This window comes from Osmerus eperlanus, chromosome 16 (genome assembly GCF_963692335.1).
Source record: "Osmerus eperlanus chromosome 16, fOsmEpe2.1, whole genome shotgun sequence".
Classification (NCBI taxonomy): domain Eukaryota; kingdom Metazoa; phylum Chordata; class Actinopteri; order Osmeriformes; family Osmeridae; genus Osmerus; species Osmerus eperlanus.
Window position 1 is genome coordinate 7,033,346 of NC_085033.1, and position 17,906 is coordinate 7,051,251.

Sequence of the window (17,906 nt, forward strand, 5' to 3'; positions counted from 1 at the left end):
TTGTCAATACGCTTATCTATTTTTCTAACAAATCACAGGGCAGCTAAGTAGACATTTCCAAAATGTATTGTCCTCCTAATGAGTCATTTACAAAGAAATTATGAATTGTACACTGTGAATTGCCACAAAAATCCTGACAAAAGTAATGCAGCAACTCATAATTCCACCACTAGAGTTCCCTTGTTGTATCAAAGATTTTTGTCCCGCTATGTTGGCGCTTGTGTTTACTTCCCAATCCAGAGCTAGACTAGTGTAGCCAGCTGGCCATAAACCATAATTCAGACAGTCAAAAACTATCCCGGAAATACAAATGTAAGGAGCCTCACATTGAATCCTTCACGGATTTCTACAGAGTCATAGATTAGTAACACTGTAGTGCAGGTAAGTCTGAGTTTTATAAAAGGGATAATCCATTACTTTAATGAAATTATACGGCTAGCTAACGTTAGCTTTTTAGCTCATGGCTGGACCTGTGTATTTCCTCTCTCCCATGATGGTGGTGGTGGTTTATTAACATGGCGCCCTCCAAAACAAACGACAAGAAAAATCTAATTTGTGTGCATGTCAGTATGTGTTACTTGCTATCAACGCAATTCCCTTGTATTCGACTATTGAGTTTGATAATCATTTTTGCGTTTGATTTACAATCTAATTAGTTTCACAGACAGAGAAGGTACTGGCTAACTCGCTTTACTGCCAGTTACAGTAGCTAAGCTAACGTTAGTGCCCTACTAGCCAGCCTAGCTAGGTAGCTAGCTTGTCACCCAACAAACCGTTTCACTTCTAAAATAGCTGTATTCTTTGTCATTGCTAGAGCTAGCTACATGTTTTCAGTTATACTGTACTAAAGAATTGGAATAGCATATGGACTTGCTTCCCAGTTAGCAAGACAAAAGTTGATAGGTAGCCTACTGTAAAGCTATTTAGCTATGAAGCCAGCACACCATCTACAGTACAGTAGCGAACATTGCTCGTGTGGCCTTGCTGCCTTGTTCTTGTTGCTTTTTGCAAGGAAGGGTTGGGTCTCTGGGTTATAGCTTGCTGGACAACGTGAGTGTGACAAATACTGAGAAAACAAAATCCACTTAGCGTTAGTTAGATAAACCAGCCTTGTTAGACTAGCTTGAGTCTATGGAGAGAGCATGTGTAGAGCGGTCAGAATAGAAAGCCTAGGTAGCTAAATATAGGCTAGTCTCGTTTCTCACTGTGTCTCCTCTCTGTTAAATTAGCTACCTAGCTAGCAAACTAGTAGTTTCTCATGTGTTGAAAATATGCAAGATGACTAGCTAGCCAGCTACAATACGGTCTTGTCTTCCTCTGAACTAGCGAGCTAGCATGCGTCCTTCCATTCAAAACAGCTTCCCTAATTGATTGGAGTGTCTGGATCAGGGGCCTGTCATAGCATCATGTAGTGAGAGCCCACCTGAGACAGCGGGTTCAGGTTAGCAGCTGTGTGCCAGTCTGTACAGTTGCTCTTCCATTACCATTGAATGTACAGAATGACTTGGCGCACAGGTGGCTCTCATTAACACCCTCTCTGGATGGCATAGCATGGGGTATCACATTGCTCACTGTCACCTCTACTCTTCTCAGCACTTTCATTGTATTTGTGTGCAGGGAACTCAGTCAAGCATGGCAACAAGAGAGATGTCCCTCATAAGCTTTCATAAACTGGCCATTGTCATGGACAGAAATATGTCCAACAAATTGGCAGAACATTATTTTGCTGCTAGTAAAAGTCTTACTCTAGCATTTAACAGCATTTCCTTAGCTCATCCAAAAACAGGCACCGTTTTTTGTTGCAGTGTTAAGTATGTGTTAATATACACTACTGTTCAAAAGTTTGGGGTCACGCAGACAATTTCGTGTTTTCCATGAAAAATAAAAGTTATCAAATAACTTTCAAAATGAATAGAAAATATAGTCAAGACATTTACAAGGTTAATTATTATTATTAGAAAATAATTCTTTTTATTTGAAATATAAATTTTGTTCTTCAAACTTTGCTTTCGTCAAATAATGCTCCATTTGCAGCAATTACAACATTGCAGACCTTTGGCATTCTAATTCTAATCCTTCTAATCATCCATTAGTCTTCTTCTAGAGCTTCTAGTCTTCTAGAGCTTCTTCTTCTGTATATTGTATTTCTGATTAATTTAACGTTATCTTCATTGAAAAAAACAGTGCTTTTCTTTGAAAAATAAGGACATTTTTAAGTGACCCCAAACTTTTGAACGGTAGTGTAGATATACAAAAAGAAGGCTTGTTAGCTGGCTGTGATGGCAGTCCCAAGATGAGTAATATTATTGGCTTTATATATTTCATTTAGCATTAGTGACAGTCTGACAGTCATAAGTTCCATGGAGGCTTAAAAAGATAAATGCTTAAAAGTGAATTTGAAATGGGCCTGTGTCTACCAGTCAAGATGTCGCCATGGTGTGCTGTGCTCTTGGTTTTCCCCTTGGATTGCGTCTTGAGAGTTAACTATTGAAATCATCTGTTTGTTTAGATCATATATGTTCTTAATGATGTGTCACAAAAGCTGAAGGCCTAATCCAGCATTAGTTCATATTGACATTTCTTCCAGCCTGTACTAGTGTTTTTATACAACTGGAGTGCAACCGTTGTCTCCCCATCTCTCTCCCCACAGGTTGATCATGAATAAAGACGTCATGTCACGTGTGGTGAAGAAGAGGCAGGCGGACCCCAAGGTAGTCCAGTATGTGTGGGCCGCCATCGAGGTTATCCGCAACCAGAAACAAATTGCCAACATGGACAGAATCTCAAAGTACGTTATCACAAACAGACTTTTGGTTTTGTTAAGCAAAATGACTCCACAAACCCAAATCCCTTGTGAGCTTTTGGAGATCTGAGGGGGGTTGACATGGCTTAAGCAAGATGTATGTTGTATGTAAACCCTCTGATAGGCCGGGGTTAGGAGTTCCTGCTATTTTGCTCACACCTGTCCTATCCTCTCCGACCTCAACAGCTGCGTAGTGGGCCTAGACTTTGGCCTACAGATTATTTGGGGATGGCTTCAGTGTCTGGTCTAAGGGTTAAGGATCTATCTTGCGGTGCAGTGCTTGGATCAGTTTGTAGATTGAAAATAATCTTGATTTGTAATAAATTACTTTCCTTCATTGCCATTCAGACCATGAATTCACCTGGCCCCATGCAGCCCCCAGCCAATCAGACCTTGATACAGAATATAGCAGAATAGACATCAGTATTAGCATGGCCCTTGTTAGGCCAATGTTACATTTGCACAAGTACTAAGTATTGTACCGAGGCGACATTTGGGTTCAGTCTAATTTCATTCATGCCAAACTCAAACCATGACAGATCAATCACACTTTTTAGTCAGCTAATGGAAATCAGTCAAAAATGAAACACTTAGTCCATTCCAGACAGGACCTTGGGTGTTGGCCACTCACCACATGAACAATGGTGAACGGCTGTTGTCATGGTGATAAACCAACGAAATGCAATTGAAGGCCTCACCGAACAGACTTAATATCATGAAACATACTTTCCATTTCAATGAGCGATTTCATGACTTGTAGGAATTAAGTTTAAAGATGGGAACAAAGTGTGTTGGGAATTGGTGGAATCTGGCATCGACTAATTCATTATTATTGGGTGTCAAAGACCCTGCAGCATATTAAAGGTTTATAGAAAAATAAAAGAAAGCTTGAAAATGGTCAACTCCAAGCAATTTTTCTGCAAGACTATTATAGAAAACGTATTAGCATGCAGGTGTCCTTGCATCGGTGCCTCTTCAGCCCAGTTTCAACCTGATCCGTTTTGTCCCCAGGTATCTGAGCCGTGTGTTCAGCATGCACCCCAAGGAGACGGCCAAACAGCTGAGCCTGGCGGTGAAGGACGGCCTGGTGGTGGAGACCCTGACGGTGGGCTGTAAAGGCTCGAAAGCGGGCATTGAGCAGGAAGGCTACTGGCTACCTGGGGATGAGATGGTAAGGTCACCACCACCTCTTTCCTCTAAATAGATGGAATGGTTGCAAGTATTTATTATTATTATGTTATTATTATTATTTTTATTTTTTAACCAGTAGCTTGTGTGAACTTGATCCAGAAATGACAAGCTGGAGGGAGGAACAACTCAAATAGGGACTCAAAGTTTATATTCAACTCAGCACTTAAAACCGGAAGTAATGAATTGTTGAACACAACAATCTTATCTTGTAACTCAAACTCACTTAAAAAGGCATGCAGCCTAAATCACACAGAAGTGGGCAAACTTATTGCAAATCTCAAACGGAAAAGCCCATGAGGATTGTAATTGAATAACTGTGATAGTAAAGTGTTAGATGTGGTCTGACAGAGAAGAGGAATGCATAAACATGTCATCTGTTGGCTCATCTGTCTCAGGTTGTTTTGCATCAAGAAATAGCCTATTCTGTACAGGGCATTTGCGTATGCCCATGTCTTTTATGTATACACAGTAATCCGCTTAAACTCCCAAGATTTATTCAGGAACGAATGCTATAAAGATCAGATTAGAGGATACTCTGTTTTCCCCTTTAAAAGACTAGCCTACTTTCTATCAGGAACTTTAAAAATACAATTTTACTTAAAATTGGCAGCAATTACATTTAAAAAGTCAATTTTATTGACTTTTATTGACTTGAAAATGTTTCTGTATCTTTGAATTGTAATGTGTTTATTTTCTTTGTCTGAAAAGTAGCCAAGGGTTAGTGTAGTTTGTTGTTTTTTTGGAAGATCCCTTTTAAAGCATTTTAAACATAGTGTTAGCAAGTACTGGAAAACTGTGTTGGTAGGTGTCGTGGACTGGTTCAGACTTCAACTCACTGATGGTCTTTATGACTTGGAGAATGGAATCAGGAAACGGCTGGTTGTTGCTTCAGCACTGCACCAGCCTACATGCACATCACTTCTCGTAAACATTAACTTTTTGTTGCACCGACTCATGCTCACAAGCAAAACCACAACAATAATGGTCCCTTAGCTTACAATACTAAAATGCCATGGTGCCAGGTCCATGTTAAAGTATCACTACTAAGAAAGGGCTCACCTCAGTGTAGCAGTTCTACATTTAAACACTGCTTTCTGGATCACTTGCAATCACAGGAGCAGAAGGCTGAAGGAAGCAAGGTAAGGTTGCATTGCTGTTTTCAGTTTGGGTTTGTTTTGTTTATTTTTTTATTTTTCCCCTCTCTTTCGCTCTCTCCTTTTCTATTGTATTTTTGTTTTACTAACATCATTCTGTGAGAAATCGGTTCAGCCAGATGCAGTGTAATATGGTATTTGATCGAATCTTTTTACAGAGCATCTTTGTAGAAATAAATATGTATTATATGTGTGCCGGCCCCGTGTAAACAACATTTTTGATTGCTTACGTCAGGTGACGGCTATACTTGCTCACTAAATTACAAAGAGGATTGCAATTAAACTGGTCTTGGAAAAAGACAAAGTGCAAACATACTTACAAATCATTTTAGTTGTAGTGGTAAAATGACCCTTCAAATCACTAAACAAGGGTTTGACTGGGTCTGATGTTTCATGTAAAAAGCTTCATGAAATTCCAATGAATCGCTGTGTCCAGATGTGACCACATTTCTTGTGGAATGGATCAAAAGTGACTTCCTTGAAATATTTGCTTGCTACTCATCTACAAATGTTCTGTTGCTTTTAACAAAAAAATGTTTAGTTGATTAGTAACATGATTAGTATTTCAAGAAAATAATCTAAGACAGATTTTTCACTGAATAGAGTTTGAGCTGTATTTTGTGGTCCTGGACCATGCTCATAGGCCTTAAGCTTCTTCAAATGAATGAACCTGATTTGAGTGGTCATATGAAGGCCATACCTTTACACTGACTCATCTTTTTGAGGAAAAAAAAAATGACAAGCAATGTTAACATAGGTACAGGTTTGTAGCAAGCATCTATGAGTGTGAGTAGTAGTTGTAGTTCTGCTGATGGTAGTTGTAGTTCTCCTCAGGGGATTTGTGTTCTGCTCTGTTACTCCTGTCCAGCATGCATTTTTTAATGAACAGGGGGATGCGGTTTGTGACATATCTGTAGTTGTCTACAGTATTGCCTGTCCTTGGTAATGTAGCTGACCAATCTCATGTCAGCATCTCCCCAAGTGTGTCAGGAATTCATAGGAAGCATGTTAAAATCAATTTCAGTACGTTATCACTTCTTCAAAGAACCTGGATTCAGTTCAACTGTCATTCTGTGTCCTTGAATAATGCAACAAATGTATTTTTCCTAATATTGATTGTCTTTTTCTTTGAAAGATGATAATGATCTTCAAATTAGGATGATATGATTGGATTTAATCCAGGTTCCATCACTAATACTATTAAAAATATGTTTGTCATGTCATACACAAAATTGTGCATCTGATCAATGCAGTGTGTCTGGTAAACAGACAATCATACGTATGGGGCTAATTGATCCTAAAGCGTTACGTGCGGTGGTGGGACATCAATAACGTGTTTGATTAGGTTCTACCTTGTATTGGGGCTACATATTGTGTGCGTGGCCTGGGGGGGGGGGGGTTTCATCTGGTGAGGTTTACAGGCTTCTTTTAAAAGACTGAGATGACTGCTTTAGGTCATTATGAACTTGCAACAAGGTTAGTTAGCACCAGCTTGGTAGTAGTGCTTTCCAAGACCTGATTCCAGCTAGCCTGTCCCAGCTTGACACCCTTTCTGGACGGAAAGCAGAGGTAGCCAGAATAAGTCTGCCCTCTGCTCACTCTCGCTCTCTCTCGCTCTCTGTCAGTGTTCAGTTTCCCTCTACAAACACCAAAGCTGTTAGACTCCCTTATAGGGTTTTTTCTTTTCAAGTAAAGACTTAAAGACTTGAGTTTAAGACTCGTAAAGACTACCTTTTTGGTTAGCCATTAGCTTTTCAATCCACACAATCAGCTACTTTATCTTTTCTTCGTAAGGAGTAGCTTAAGTGTTCAACCGAACTTCCTCCAAAATCACGTCCGTTTCCCAGAGAGGTCTTTAGCGACGGTTGAAGGACTGATATGCACTCCGGAACACTGCTTTCCCTACAACACGAAACAGAGGGCAACCTTGCTCAGGGCTCACCTTTTGAAGTCCGGCCCCATTCATTCAGCCGACAAGGAGACAGGGAAGCCCCTTTTAACACTCTCAGACAGCGCTGACAGAACACTTGGGGCAGAGTGTGCTGAGTGCTCCTGGCAGGCCCTGGAAGCACTCTCACACTGGCAGCAAGCGACTGGCACTGCCATCATCCCTCCTTTTGTCTTCAGTACTATTTGTGGCGCTGTTTGGACGCTCTCATGTGAGCTAGCATGGATAATGCACTCGAGTTATTGTTGGTTTAATCCCAAGCATGTTTGATTTGGAGAGTCGCCCAAATAAAAGAGTTGTGTTTGGTCTTGTGTTGGACATGGGAAGTAAGTGGAAACGCGGAGGAACTTGGAGCAAAGGTTTTTATAGAACGGCTGTGGAACGGAACACCCACATTGCTCCCTTTGCTTCTCATAGTAAATTAGGTTATTCCCAGATTGAGATTAATGTACTTAAGCCATTCACATTATGCAAGAACTTGGTACACAACAAAGTGATTGAAAAACACTTGCCTGGTGTTATATGATGCAGTGTATCCCAGAAGTCCCTGTTCCCCTTCTGCACCTCTCCAGACTGGGAGTGGGAGGAGTGGGACACTGACAGAGGACGATTGGTCCCAACTCTTCAGATCCCCCCCCCCCCCCCCCTTCGGAACAGTAGTGAATAAAACATGGATTAGGAATGAATAACCAGTGTATTAATCATCAATAAGCAGTGGTCTGTTACTGTGCAAATCCTAACTCAGTGCAATCATTTCATCAGTCATGTGCATAGGGCGTGTGCTACATATGACCACCCGACACACACGGAAACGCAACGTGGTATTGGAGAGGGTGGCTGTGGCGTACTGGGGGGTGTGGTGCTCAATCAGAAGTGTGTTATGTGGAAGTGTGTGCCGGTGTATTAATGCCTGGGGGGATGTTTGGTTGCAGATGGTGAGGGAGCAACCGGAGGAGGTCAGTCAGAGTTCACGCAACTCTATTCAATCTTGTTTCATGACCAAAATCCACACCATCATACGCATCACATGACATATTATTGGTATTTATCCATGTGTCTTGAAAAGGAGTCAAAGTCATTGCCATACAATTCCATGGGTGTAGCTACCTTATTTGACTTATCGTTATTACTGACTACCCAAGTATGTGTTTGGTCACTTTCCACAGTGGGATGTCCTTTGTGTCGTTCACTTAGATAGTAGCAAAAAAACAAAACACAAAAAAACGATGTTGAAATGCTGACACAAAAGTGGAATTGAAGTCCAGAAGTTGTCCAGTTAAAGCAGCCCGTGTGTGTGTTGGCGGGCGGGTGGGGGGGGGTCCCCGGGGCCTCAGAGGAGACTAGGGGCCAGCAGGCTGGTCAGAGGGGGGGACACCGATCACTCTGCTCCTTGTCTTCCAGGACTGGGAGGCGGAGAGCCACGACTGGTACTGCTTCGAGTGCCACCTTCCCGGGGACGTGCTGATGTGCGACAACTGCTTCCGGGTCTACCACCTCAAATGTCTGTCAGAGGAGTACAAGCCTCGCGACGGCGGCTCCCACTGGCAGTGCGTGGTCTGCAGGGTGAGCTGTGTGCGTTCCACTGACTGGAAGTGTCTGGATATGGAAATAGTATTTGTGTCTAAAGGGTCTCTGTGTGTGATATTTGTGTAATTTTCCCTAACATGGTTTAGATTAAATTTTTTTATTTTAATTTTCCTTGTGTGTTGGTGAGCCCTCCACTCGTGTGAACCATGTTTGCTGTGCACAGTACACACCATGGAGCGTGTCCATAGACTCCCTGTCATTACATTTGTGCTTTGTCTCTCTCTCTCTCTCTTTGGCTGTGCTTGTGACGCGTGTGTCACCCCTGCGGTCCGTGTGTCTCTGCCGACCGCTCTCACGCTGTCTTCATGGACACGTCCTGTCAGCGAGCTCACTGTCATTCGCTCGCCCGTCACCTCCCTGTTTCGGCCTCCTCCCACAGGAGAGGCTGTAGGCCGTCTTCGTCTTACACGCCGGGCCTCTCCCTTTCCTCCATTTTCACGCTCTCTCGTTCCCACACTTCTCTCTCACTCTTTTCGTTCGTCTCCCTCTTGACTGTTTGATCGTCAAATAGTTCCGACGAGGTCAGAGGGTCCGATCACGCCAAATTGGTTTTGTCTGTCTCGCTGTCTTCCTTATGTTTTTTTCCTCTTTCTTTCTGTCTTTCCTTCTTCCTGCAGGGTAGTAAAAAGAAGAACCTGAGCAAACAAGAGATGTGCAAATATCTGCGCTTCATCATCCAGCGCATGAAAGAGAGGGTGAGGAGCGCTCCAGAATGTCACACACACACACACATACACACACACACACACACACATACAGCTGTTAGGGGACATGGAAGTGCTGTTCAGATACATCCAGGCTCACCCCATCAAGGTTTTGGTGGTCAACTGCTAACACACAGTGGAGTGTGTGAACATTCCTGTCCTCCTACTGGTATTGGCGCTGTGGTACAGCTCCGTGTGCTTGCACTGTTCTCTTCAGACTAGGAATGGAGTGCAGTGGCTGTACTGACTAAGTGCCTGTGTGCGTTTTAATGTCATTCTAAATCACAGTTAGTAAAACTGCCCACAATGGTCTGGGCTTTATTCCCAACCTCCCTTCCCCGCCTCTCTCCATCCTGCCTCTCCCCCCCCCCCCCCCTCTATCCGTGCTGCCTCTCTCCCTTTCCCCCCCTCCCTCTATCCATGCTCCCTCCCTCCCTCCCTCCCTCCCTCCCTATAAAACTAAGCATTAAATCTGATAATATTTCATAACTTTCCTCTTCGACAGGCTGTGGACCTGAACAAGAAAGGCAAAGATACTAAACACCCCATGTACAGACGGCTCATCCACACAGCCCTGGATGTGTCCAACATCCAAGAGGTACGCATGACACCCTTACCGTAGACCTGTTTCCCAGTTACCAGTGGAAAAACATCTTCTATATTGACTGTATTCTTCTATATTCATTAAGCATAATGAAGGTTTTGATTATATTATTTAAATTGTGGTATTCCCTGCATTTGGCCATACTTCGGGATTAAGCTTTTTAGCATATTAGTAGCACGTTGTTAAACCCTTTAGCTTAATGCCACATAAAAAGCATAGGCTTTAGAACCCTTTAATTCCTGATGTGTAATATTGAACCACTCCCTCTGAAGTTTTGGGTCCGGCCCTGTCTTAGTCCTCCAACCCTAATACGGCCCTCAGCCTACTGAGGAAAGGTCTGTCAGGCCATAACAGACCAGACCCTTCAGAACAATTAGAACAAGGCTGGACTGTGTGTGTGTGCGTGTATGTGTGTGCGTCCACCGGATTAGATTGTGTGTGTGTGTGTGTGTCAGCCGGATCAGATTGCCTCTCCTAGCGTGGGGTCAGTGAGGGCTCCTCTGCACCGTGATCACTGGTGCATCCCACCAAGGCCTGCCAAATAGGCTGGAAAACAGCCCTGCCGCTGCTCTGTTTGTGTGTGTGAGTGTGTGTGTGTGAGAGAGAGACTTTAGAGAGAGGCTTTAGAGAGTTCTGGACTCTGATAGTGTAGGTTCATGTGTAGATGGCATGCACAGGACGTGATTAACTTGCCTTGCCTACAGTATGTGTCATCCGTTGCCCTCTGCTGGCCCCCCTGCATCACTGTGACCACACCGACTGGACTCTAACCTCTGCTCGGTGTCTGAATAGACCTCTTTGTTCTCTCTTTCTCTCTCTCTCTCTCTCTGTGTGCTGCAGAACCTGGCCGAGGGCAAATACAAGAGCTTTGACGAGTTCAAGGCGGACGCCCAGCTGATTGTGCATAACACGGCCATTTTGTTTGGAGGTAGGGGGTCATAAATCGTGACCACACTGGTTTGGAGAAAACGTCCGTTCAACTTCCTGTATGATTAGTAGCTGTTGTGAAAGGTCCCTGGCTTGTTCTAGAAGCCGAAATGCCACGGCCATAAAGCACCATCAAATGTGGTATGCTGTTTTTGTGACACGGAAAAAGTTTTTTTGTGCTTGTTATTGCAGTGCACAGTGACCAGGCTGAAATAGCACGGTTGCTCTACAGTGACACCTGCCACGAGGTAAAAACATACATTCATTTACCACCCAGAAGACATTTGACCAACGTGCATCAGTATAAAGCATATACAAAAACAGGATTTCTTCTCCTTTTCTCTCCCGCCGTCTTTCTTTCCCCACCTTCTCTCTCCTTCTCCAGTTGAACGAACTGCTGCTTTGCAAGACCTGTTTCTACCTGTCCAACGCACGGCCCGACAACTGGTTCTGCTACCCCTGTGTGAGTACTCGCCCAGCCCCTGGCTCCTGGCCCTCACCCAGCGTAGAGCAGCGCGGGCCTGCCAAGACAAGCCGCCCAACATCCCCCCCCCCCATTAGCGGTGTAACAATCCATCGATCTGCATCGACCAAATGGCAAACAATCTGGTGTCATCGATGCGGCCCATAAACATTGATGCGTGCGTGTTTTCCGCACCCAACATTATCCTCTCGATTCCTCTCTGTACACTCCTACGCTACAGGTAGTGGTGTTTGGTGTTAGCTTGTTGTTGCAGTGTGCCGGTTAAAGCCTAGCTCGTGCTATCAGTCACATTAAGCATCTTGACGAGGAAGCAGCAATCTACCCGTTGTCCGAGCAGTAGCAGACAAGAAAACGACGTTAAACACACTCCCCTCGCAACGTATTACGGCGGATTTAGGGGGTATCGGGATTGTTGGTTAAAAGATGAAAATGTTTTTTGTCGGGATGAAAACGTTTGATTCACGCCCCGAATCCCCCGTCCCCGTCGGAGCTGAGTGGTCGAGGCCGCGTGGTGACATGTGTTCCCCTGTCCCTCTCCCCTCCACCAGACCCCCAGTCACGAGGTGGTGTGGGCCAAGATGAAGGGCTTCGGCTACTGGCCGGCCAAGATCCTGCAGCGGGAGGACAACCAGGTGGACGTGCGCTTCTTTGGACACCAGCACCAGAGGTGGGGAAAGGAGGAACAGCACACCTGCCCCCCCTGGCTTCATGTCAGGGGAGCTTCTCTGAGGGCAGGACTAGGCATTGTTGTCAGGGATAGCAATAAGTGTCAGTCTTTAGGAAACACATGAGAACCTAGTGTGATTTCTCATTAGTATTATTAGGTTCTTGTTCTAGGTGTGTTCTGTAGTTGGTGTTAATTCCACTGGGGGTAAGACTCTCTGAATACCAACTGTGAGGACATACGGTGTCAACAACCCCCCCCTCTCCTCCCCTGCCAGAGCGTGGATCCCGTCAGACAACATCCAGGACATCAAGGTGAGCGTGCAGCAGCTGCAGGTGAAGCGCAGCACAGGCTGGAAGAAGGCCTGCGACGAGCTGGAGCTCTACCAGCGCTTCCAGAGGGAGGGCCGCTTCTGGAAGAACAAGATGGACGACAGGAACCAGGAGGAGAGGAGAGAGCCAGAGGAGGCCGAGTCCAGCATCTCCTCCACCAGCAACGAGCAGGTCCGACAGGTAGACGCACACACTCACTCACAAACGTATTCCCTTCCACGTACCCAAGCACAGACACTCCCAAACATGGGTCGTGTTATGTAGGGGGTAATGGCGCCACCTGGTGGATTTCAAACTCCACGCCCTGTCCAGAGCAGAACTCTGAACTCAGAACAGAGCTCTTCCAGTCTGTGTTTGGGGAATAACAGTTGTTATTTCCCACATTGATGTTGACATTGCCGTGCTCCACAGCTCAAAGTGAACCAGGAGCCCAAGGCAAAGAAAAGCCGTCGCAGTCAAGCCTCTGAGCCCAAAGAAGAAGTCAGTGTAAGTACCCCCATCTGTCTCTTGTCGGTACACATGAAACCAAGAGAAATGTGCATCGGTGTGCGTTTAGACCATGTCAACAAGATCAATAACTCACCAAACACACGTCTCCCCCACCCTCCCTCCCCCCCTCCCTCCCCCCCTCACGCCTTCCCTTCACACCCCTCAGGACCCGGAGCCGGAGATGGAGGCCGTGAGCTCCAGCCAGGAGATCCCCACGACGGCGCCGCAGCAGCCGGAGAAGCTGTCCGTCTCCACCCAGACCCGGAAGGCCAGTGGCGGGTCGCCGCGCACGCTCCACCGCAGCACGCAGACCAGCAGCGAGGGTGCCGCGTGCCAGAACATGTGCCACGAGAAGTACACCAAGATCTTCAACGACGTCAAGGAGATGATGAAGGCCGACAACAAGCGGGAGACGGAGCGCGTGGTCCGCGAAGCCCTGGAAAAGGTGCGTGTTCCAGTTTGATTGGTCCTGGAAAAGGTGCGTGTTCCAGTTTGATTTGTGCTGGAGAAGGTGTGTGTTCCAGTTTGATTGGTCCTGGAGAAGGTGTGTGTTCCAGTTTGATTGGTCCTGGAGAAGGTGTGTGTTCCATTTTGACTGGTCCTGGAGAAGGTGCGTGTTCCAGTTTGATTGGTCCTGGAGAAGGTGCGTGTTCCAGTTTGATTGGTCCTGGAGAAGGTGCGTGTTCCAGTTTGTTTGGTCCTGGAAGAAGGTGCGTGTTCCAGTTTGATTGGTCCTGGAGAAGGTGCAGGGCTCAACATTAACTTTTTGGCACTGGCCCCATTGGGCCAGTGGGTTTGAAACTTACTGGCCCCAAGACAGCTTTTACTGGCCCCCCCTCCAAAAGTTGTAATTTATCATTGTTTTTCAATCAATAATTTGCAGTGGCCTGATCGGGCCAGTGAGTTGCTAGTTTAACTGTCCCGACGTTACTTTTTACTGGCCCCGGGCCATCGGGCCATCGTTATTGTCGAGCCCTGAGGTGTGTGTTCCAGTCTTGATTAGTCCTGGAGAAGGTGCGTGTTCCAGTTTGATTGGTCCTGGAAGAAGGTGTGTGTTCCAGTTTGATTAGTCCTGGAGAAGGTGTGTGTTCCAGTCTTGATTGGTCCTGGAGAAGGTGTGTGTTCCAGTTTGATTAGTCCTGGAGAAGGTGCGTGTTCCAGTCTTGATTAGTCCTGGAGAAGGTGCGTGTTCCAGTTTGATTGGTCCTGGAGAAGGTGTGTGTTACAGTTTGATTGGTCCTGGAGAAGGTGTGTGTTCCAGTTTGATTGGTCCTGGAAGAAGGTGTGTGTTCCAGTCTTGATTAGTCCTGGAGAAGGTTGGTGTGTGTGAATCCATGTATCGTCTTAAATGTGAAGCTTTGATCTCCAAACCAGGTAGAGGGGCATGATATAGAGTAGCTCTGGCCTGCAAAAGAAACAAACATGAGACGTGGTCTTCAAACACAGCCAACTTGAAGAGAGTGTGTGTGTGTGTGTGTGTGTGTGTGTGAGCAGCTGCGCTCTGAGATGGAGGAGGAGAAGCGTCAGGCAGTGAGCAAAGCTGTGTCAGGCACCCAGGCGGAGATGGAGAGGAAGTGTAAGCAGGTGAAGGACAAGTGCAAGGAGGAGCTGGTGGAGGAGGTGAAGAAGATGGTGGCCCAGCATAAGCAGCTTATCTCCCAGACCAAGAAGAAGCAGTGGGTGAGGAAACATCGGAACACACACACATATATATGTATAATCTGGAATTGTATTCCATCCATACAGGCATAGCAACAATTTTTTTATAAGAACACAACAAAAATGTTTTACACTGCATCATTACAATCGGAACTGGTACCAGCACAGCAGGTACTCCTGTCGTGAGTGTTCTGATGCGTGTGTCTGTCTCCCACCGCCAGTGTTATAACTGCGAGGAAGAGGCCATGTACCACTGCTGCTGGAACACCTCCTACTGCTCTATCAAGTGCCAGCAGGAGCACTGGCATGCTGACCACAAACGCACCTGCCGCAGGAAGAGATGAACAACCGCAGCCATCCGTTAGGTACCCCTGCCCTCCACACCCAGCCCCCTGTCACACACACGTCGGCCCCTCCCCTTTTCTTCCTGACCTGCCTTCCTGAACACTTTGTGGACCCAACATTTTGCCCTACGTCTGAGGGAGAAAAAAAATGCTCTCTTTTTCATTTTATGTCATTGCTATTATTTAATATACTCAGTGCATTGATTATTTTCTTCCTTTTCTCCTGAATCATCAGCAGATCGTTCAAAGAGCATGGCTCAAATGCATAGTATGGTATGATTTTGTGTTTCTTTACTTTACAGAAGTGCAAATTTTTGACTTATGTTGGAGAATGTTATTTAAGTGTGTAGTAACTGAGCATTAACTGAATACATTTTATTACCTGAATTTTTTAATCACTTTTCTTACTGTAAATGTTTAACAAGAAATATACACCGTCGATCTTAAACTATAAGTACTATTGCAGCATTGAAATAGCTATGCTTTCATACAGAAAAACAATAGAAAATGCTGAAAAACATGACAAAAAAGTCAGCTTGAAAATAGAAAAAAAAAAAAAGGAAGAAAAAGTAGTTCCTGGACATTTAGTGTAATGTTATTCATGAAAATATTTTGGTGAATAGCACCTTTGTATTGTTTTCACAAAATCGATCGTCCTCAAGTCACTTAAACATTATTGGGAACAGGGTTATAAAGTCGGCAAAGAAGCTGACAGCAATCTTCAGTTTATTATTATGCACATTTTGGGTTAACTTTGAATATACTGTAATTTTTGTAATTCAAAGAAAATTTGCGATTTTATCAAAATTTTCCAGGGAATATATAGCAATCTTTACTGAGCTGGATCTTGGAGAGGTTTCTTCGTAATTTGACAGTTTGCACATTTCATTTCTTTGTCATAACCCAAATGCTTGTAATTTGCCAAAAAGGAAACCAGATTTGCTGAACCAATCTTTACCAGAGAAATGTGTCCAGTGCTGTTCTCTCCCCTTGTTTTGTTTTGGTTGGCGTCAGTGTCATTGTTATTGTGATGTACACTCTAAGTACGGTTTTAGAATACTCAAAGTGACTAGCTATGAGACTCATTCACTGCTTATGCTGTAGTTGGTGATCAGTGCCTGTTTTTTCAACACCATCATCATATTCAGAGTAAAGAGATGTGCATGTTGATAGTTTCAAAATTTGCATCAATAGAAGAAAATAAAAAAAAGCTTGCAGGGTATCTGGTGTCCAATAGACAATGAGTACGGATGGACCAATATAAAATATATGCAAATATGATTGACCTGGCAATTTTATTTTGGATTTCTTTCCACAATGAGTTGTGTCATCAGGTGCTTGAATTAGATTTTCAAAACGGGCAATTAAATTGCATTTGAAAAAATATATATATACTACCCAGAAGCTACTCCGTAAGTGTAAGCTATTGTAAGTCCTTGTGACTGTTTCCTTTGTTATGAAGAGTTGACTGAATAGAGGAAAAGTTCTCCCCATCATTCATTCATTCATTGACTGTCCAGTTTTTGATCCAAGTTTACCATTATATGGAACGTGGCTGTTGTTATCTCAAACAAGTGCATCACTTTTCAGACTTAGCACAGCTTTTCGAGTTGCATGATATACAACCTTTTCCAAAAAAACTTTTAAAAAACTATTTTCTTTTTGTAGCCTCTATTTCATCTAAATATTTCTCACTTGATTGCATTTTAAGGCAACTGTTTGTTTTAAACCAACATGATATTTTGACAGTAATGAACTTCAATTGCCTTGTGTGTATCAGTTTAGTGTTAAATAGGCTTTGACTGGCCGTTGTATTAAAACATTCTCCTGCAGAAACCATGGCAACTCAAGTATGTTGTCTGCTCTGTTGGAGTGACACACACTTGTTAAACCAACTCATAATGGTTGCACTACATGTAAATACATCTGTGTGTTATCCATCTTCTAGAATTTCACCTATGGTGACAGAACTTGGAATGGAATCTGTATTACTGAGGTTTGCAACTCATACAAATGTACCCTCTAAAATAACAGATGACTTAAATTGGATTTTCCACCATAGTTAAGCTATCAATATATTCAATCATCTAAGCTAACTGTCAAGATCTCTGCTCTAGCAGTTTGATTCACTGATTGATTATCTTAGTCTTCATTGTTACTTTTTATTTTGAATTTGGATAGTAGTGTTACATGGCTGTTGAATCAGAAATGAAACTTCTTTGGTTCACTTCTACAGTGTGTATTTTATATTTGTCCATCCATGTGTAATGATCATTTGTGACATTTTACATATGTGGAAATATTTTGATGTCATTCCAGTTTGTAAAGTAGCTCTGGTAAATGCATGAGTAAGGTGTGTGTATTACAGTTCTTTTTCCATGTTAAAAGACATAGTTGCACTTCCTCAAAATGATGCAATATGACAATGATATTTTGTTCTATTTCCTTTCAAAATTACAGTCTAGCTAATTTTACCCTCCACTAACTATTGACTACTTTCTGATGAAAAAAGTGTATTGTCACACCCATTGTCTCGGAAATCAATGAGATTGTCCCCAACTTAGCAAATTTTGTTTGCTGTCCATATGTAAACTTTAAACGTGGCTTAACATTTTTATGCTCCTGTCATTCTGTTTTTGCTTTAGCTAGCAATATGTATATAAATATATTCTATGTGCTAACATGGAGAAATAAATGTATCAACAAGTTCCTGTTGTATCAAGTCACTTTCTATGATATAATAAACCATGCACACTTGCTCACAAGTGAGGTTTAAAATTTCCATCCAGTGTTTTACTTCTTCAAAAGGGCAATATGTATTTGATGAAGTCATCAAACTTTCCAAGCAAAGACATTGTAAAAAATGTTTTGATTGACTACTAGGAGAACAGAATCCTAACCTAACATGACCTGAAAAAGACCACTTGTAGACCCCCCCCCAGCCAAAATTATATAGCTTAATATTCAAAATATAAGGATCTTTCTTAAATCAGGGTTCCCACGGGGTCTTAAATCT

General features: G+C 43.6%; 1 protein-coding gene across 6 annotated transcripts; it reads left to right on the forward strand.

Annotated features, from left to right (window-relative positions):
* Positions 1-222: 222 nt before the first annotated feature.
* zmynd11 (zinc finger, MYND-type containing 11) lies at positions 223-17,598 on the forward strand. 6 transcript variants are annotated; one of them, XM_062482268.1, is made up of 17 exons: positions 223-381; positions 2,651-2,788; positions 3,815-3,974; positions 5,110-5,133; positions 8,029-8,052; positions 8,498-8,668; positions 9,301-9,378; positions 9,893-9,985; positions 10,832-10,919; positions 11,111-11,166; positions 11,304-11,381; positions 11,951-12,069; positions 12,344-12,578; positions 12,810-12,884; positions 13,054-13,332; positions 14,382-14,567; positions 14,768-17,598. In XM_062482268.1, exons 2-17 carry the CDS (start codon positions 2,658-2,660, stop codon positions 14,888-14,890), a joined length of 1,920 nt encoding a protein of 639 aa, XP_062338252.1. In that variant the 5' UTR covers positions 223-381; positions 2,651-2,657; the 3' UTR covers positions 14,891-17,598. The 6 variants fall into 6 exon arrangements, with proteins under 6 accessions (XP_062338252.1, XP_062338253.1, XP_062338250.1 ...); XM_062482269.1 differs by lacking the exon at positions 223-381 and adding an exon at positions 470-563 and having other exon boundaries at positions 12,344-12,569; XM_062482266.1 differs by lacking the exon at positions 223-381 and adding an exon at positions 471-563.
* The last annotated feature ends 308 nt before the right edge of the window (positions 17,599-17,906 follow it).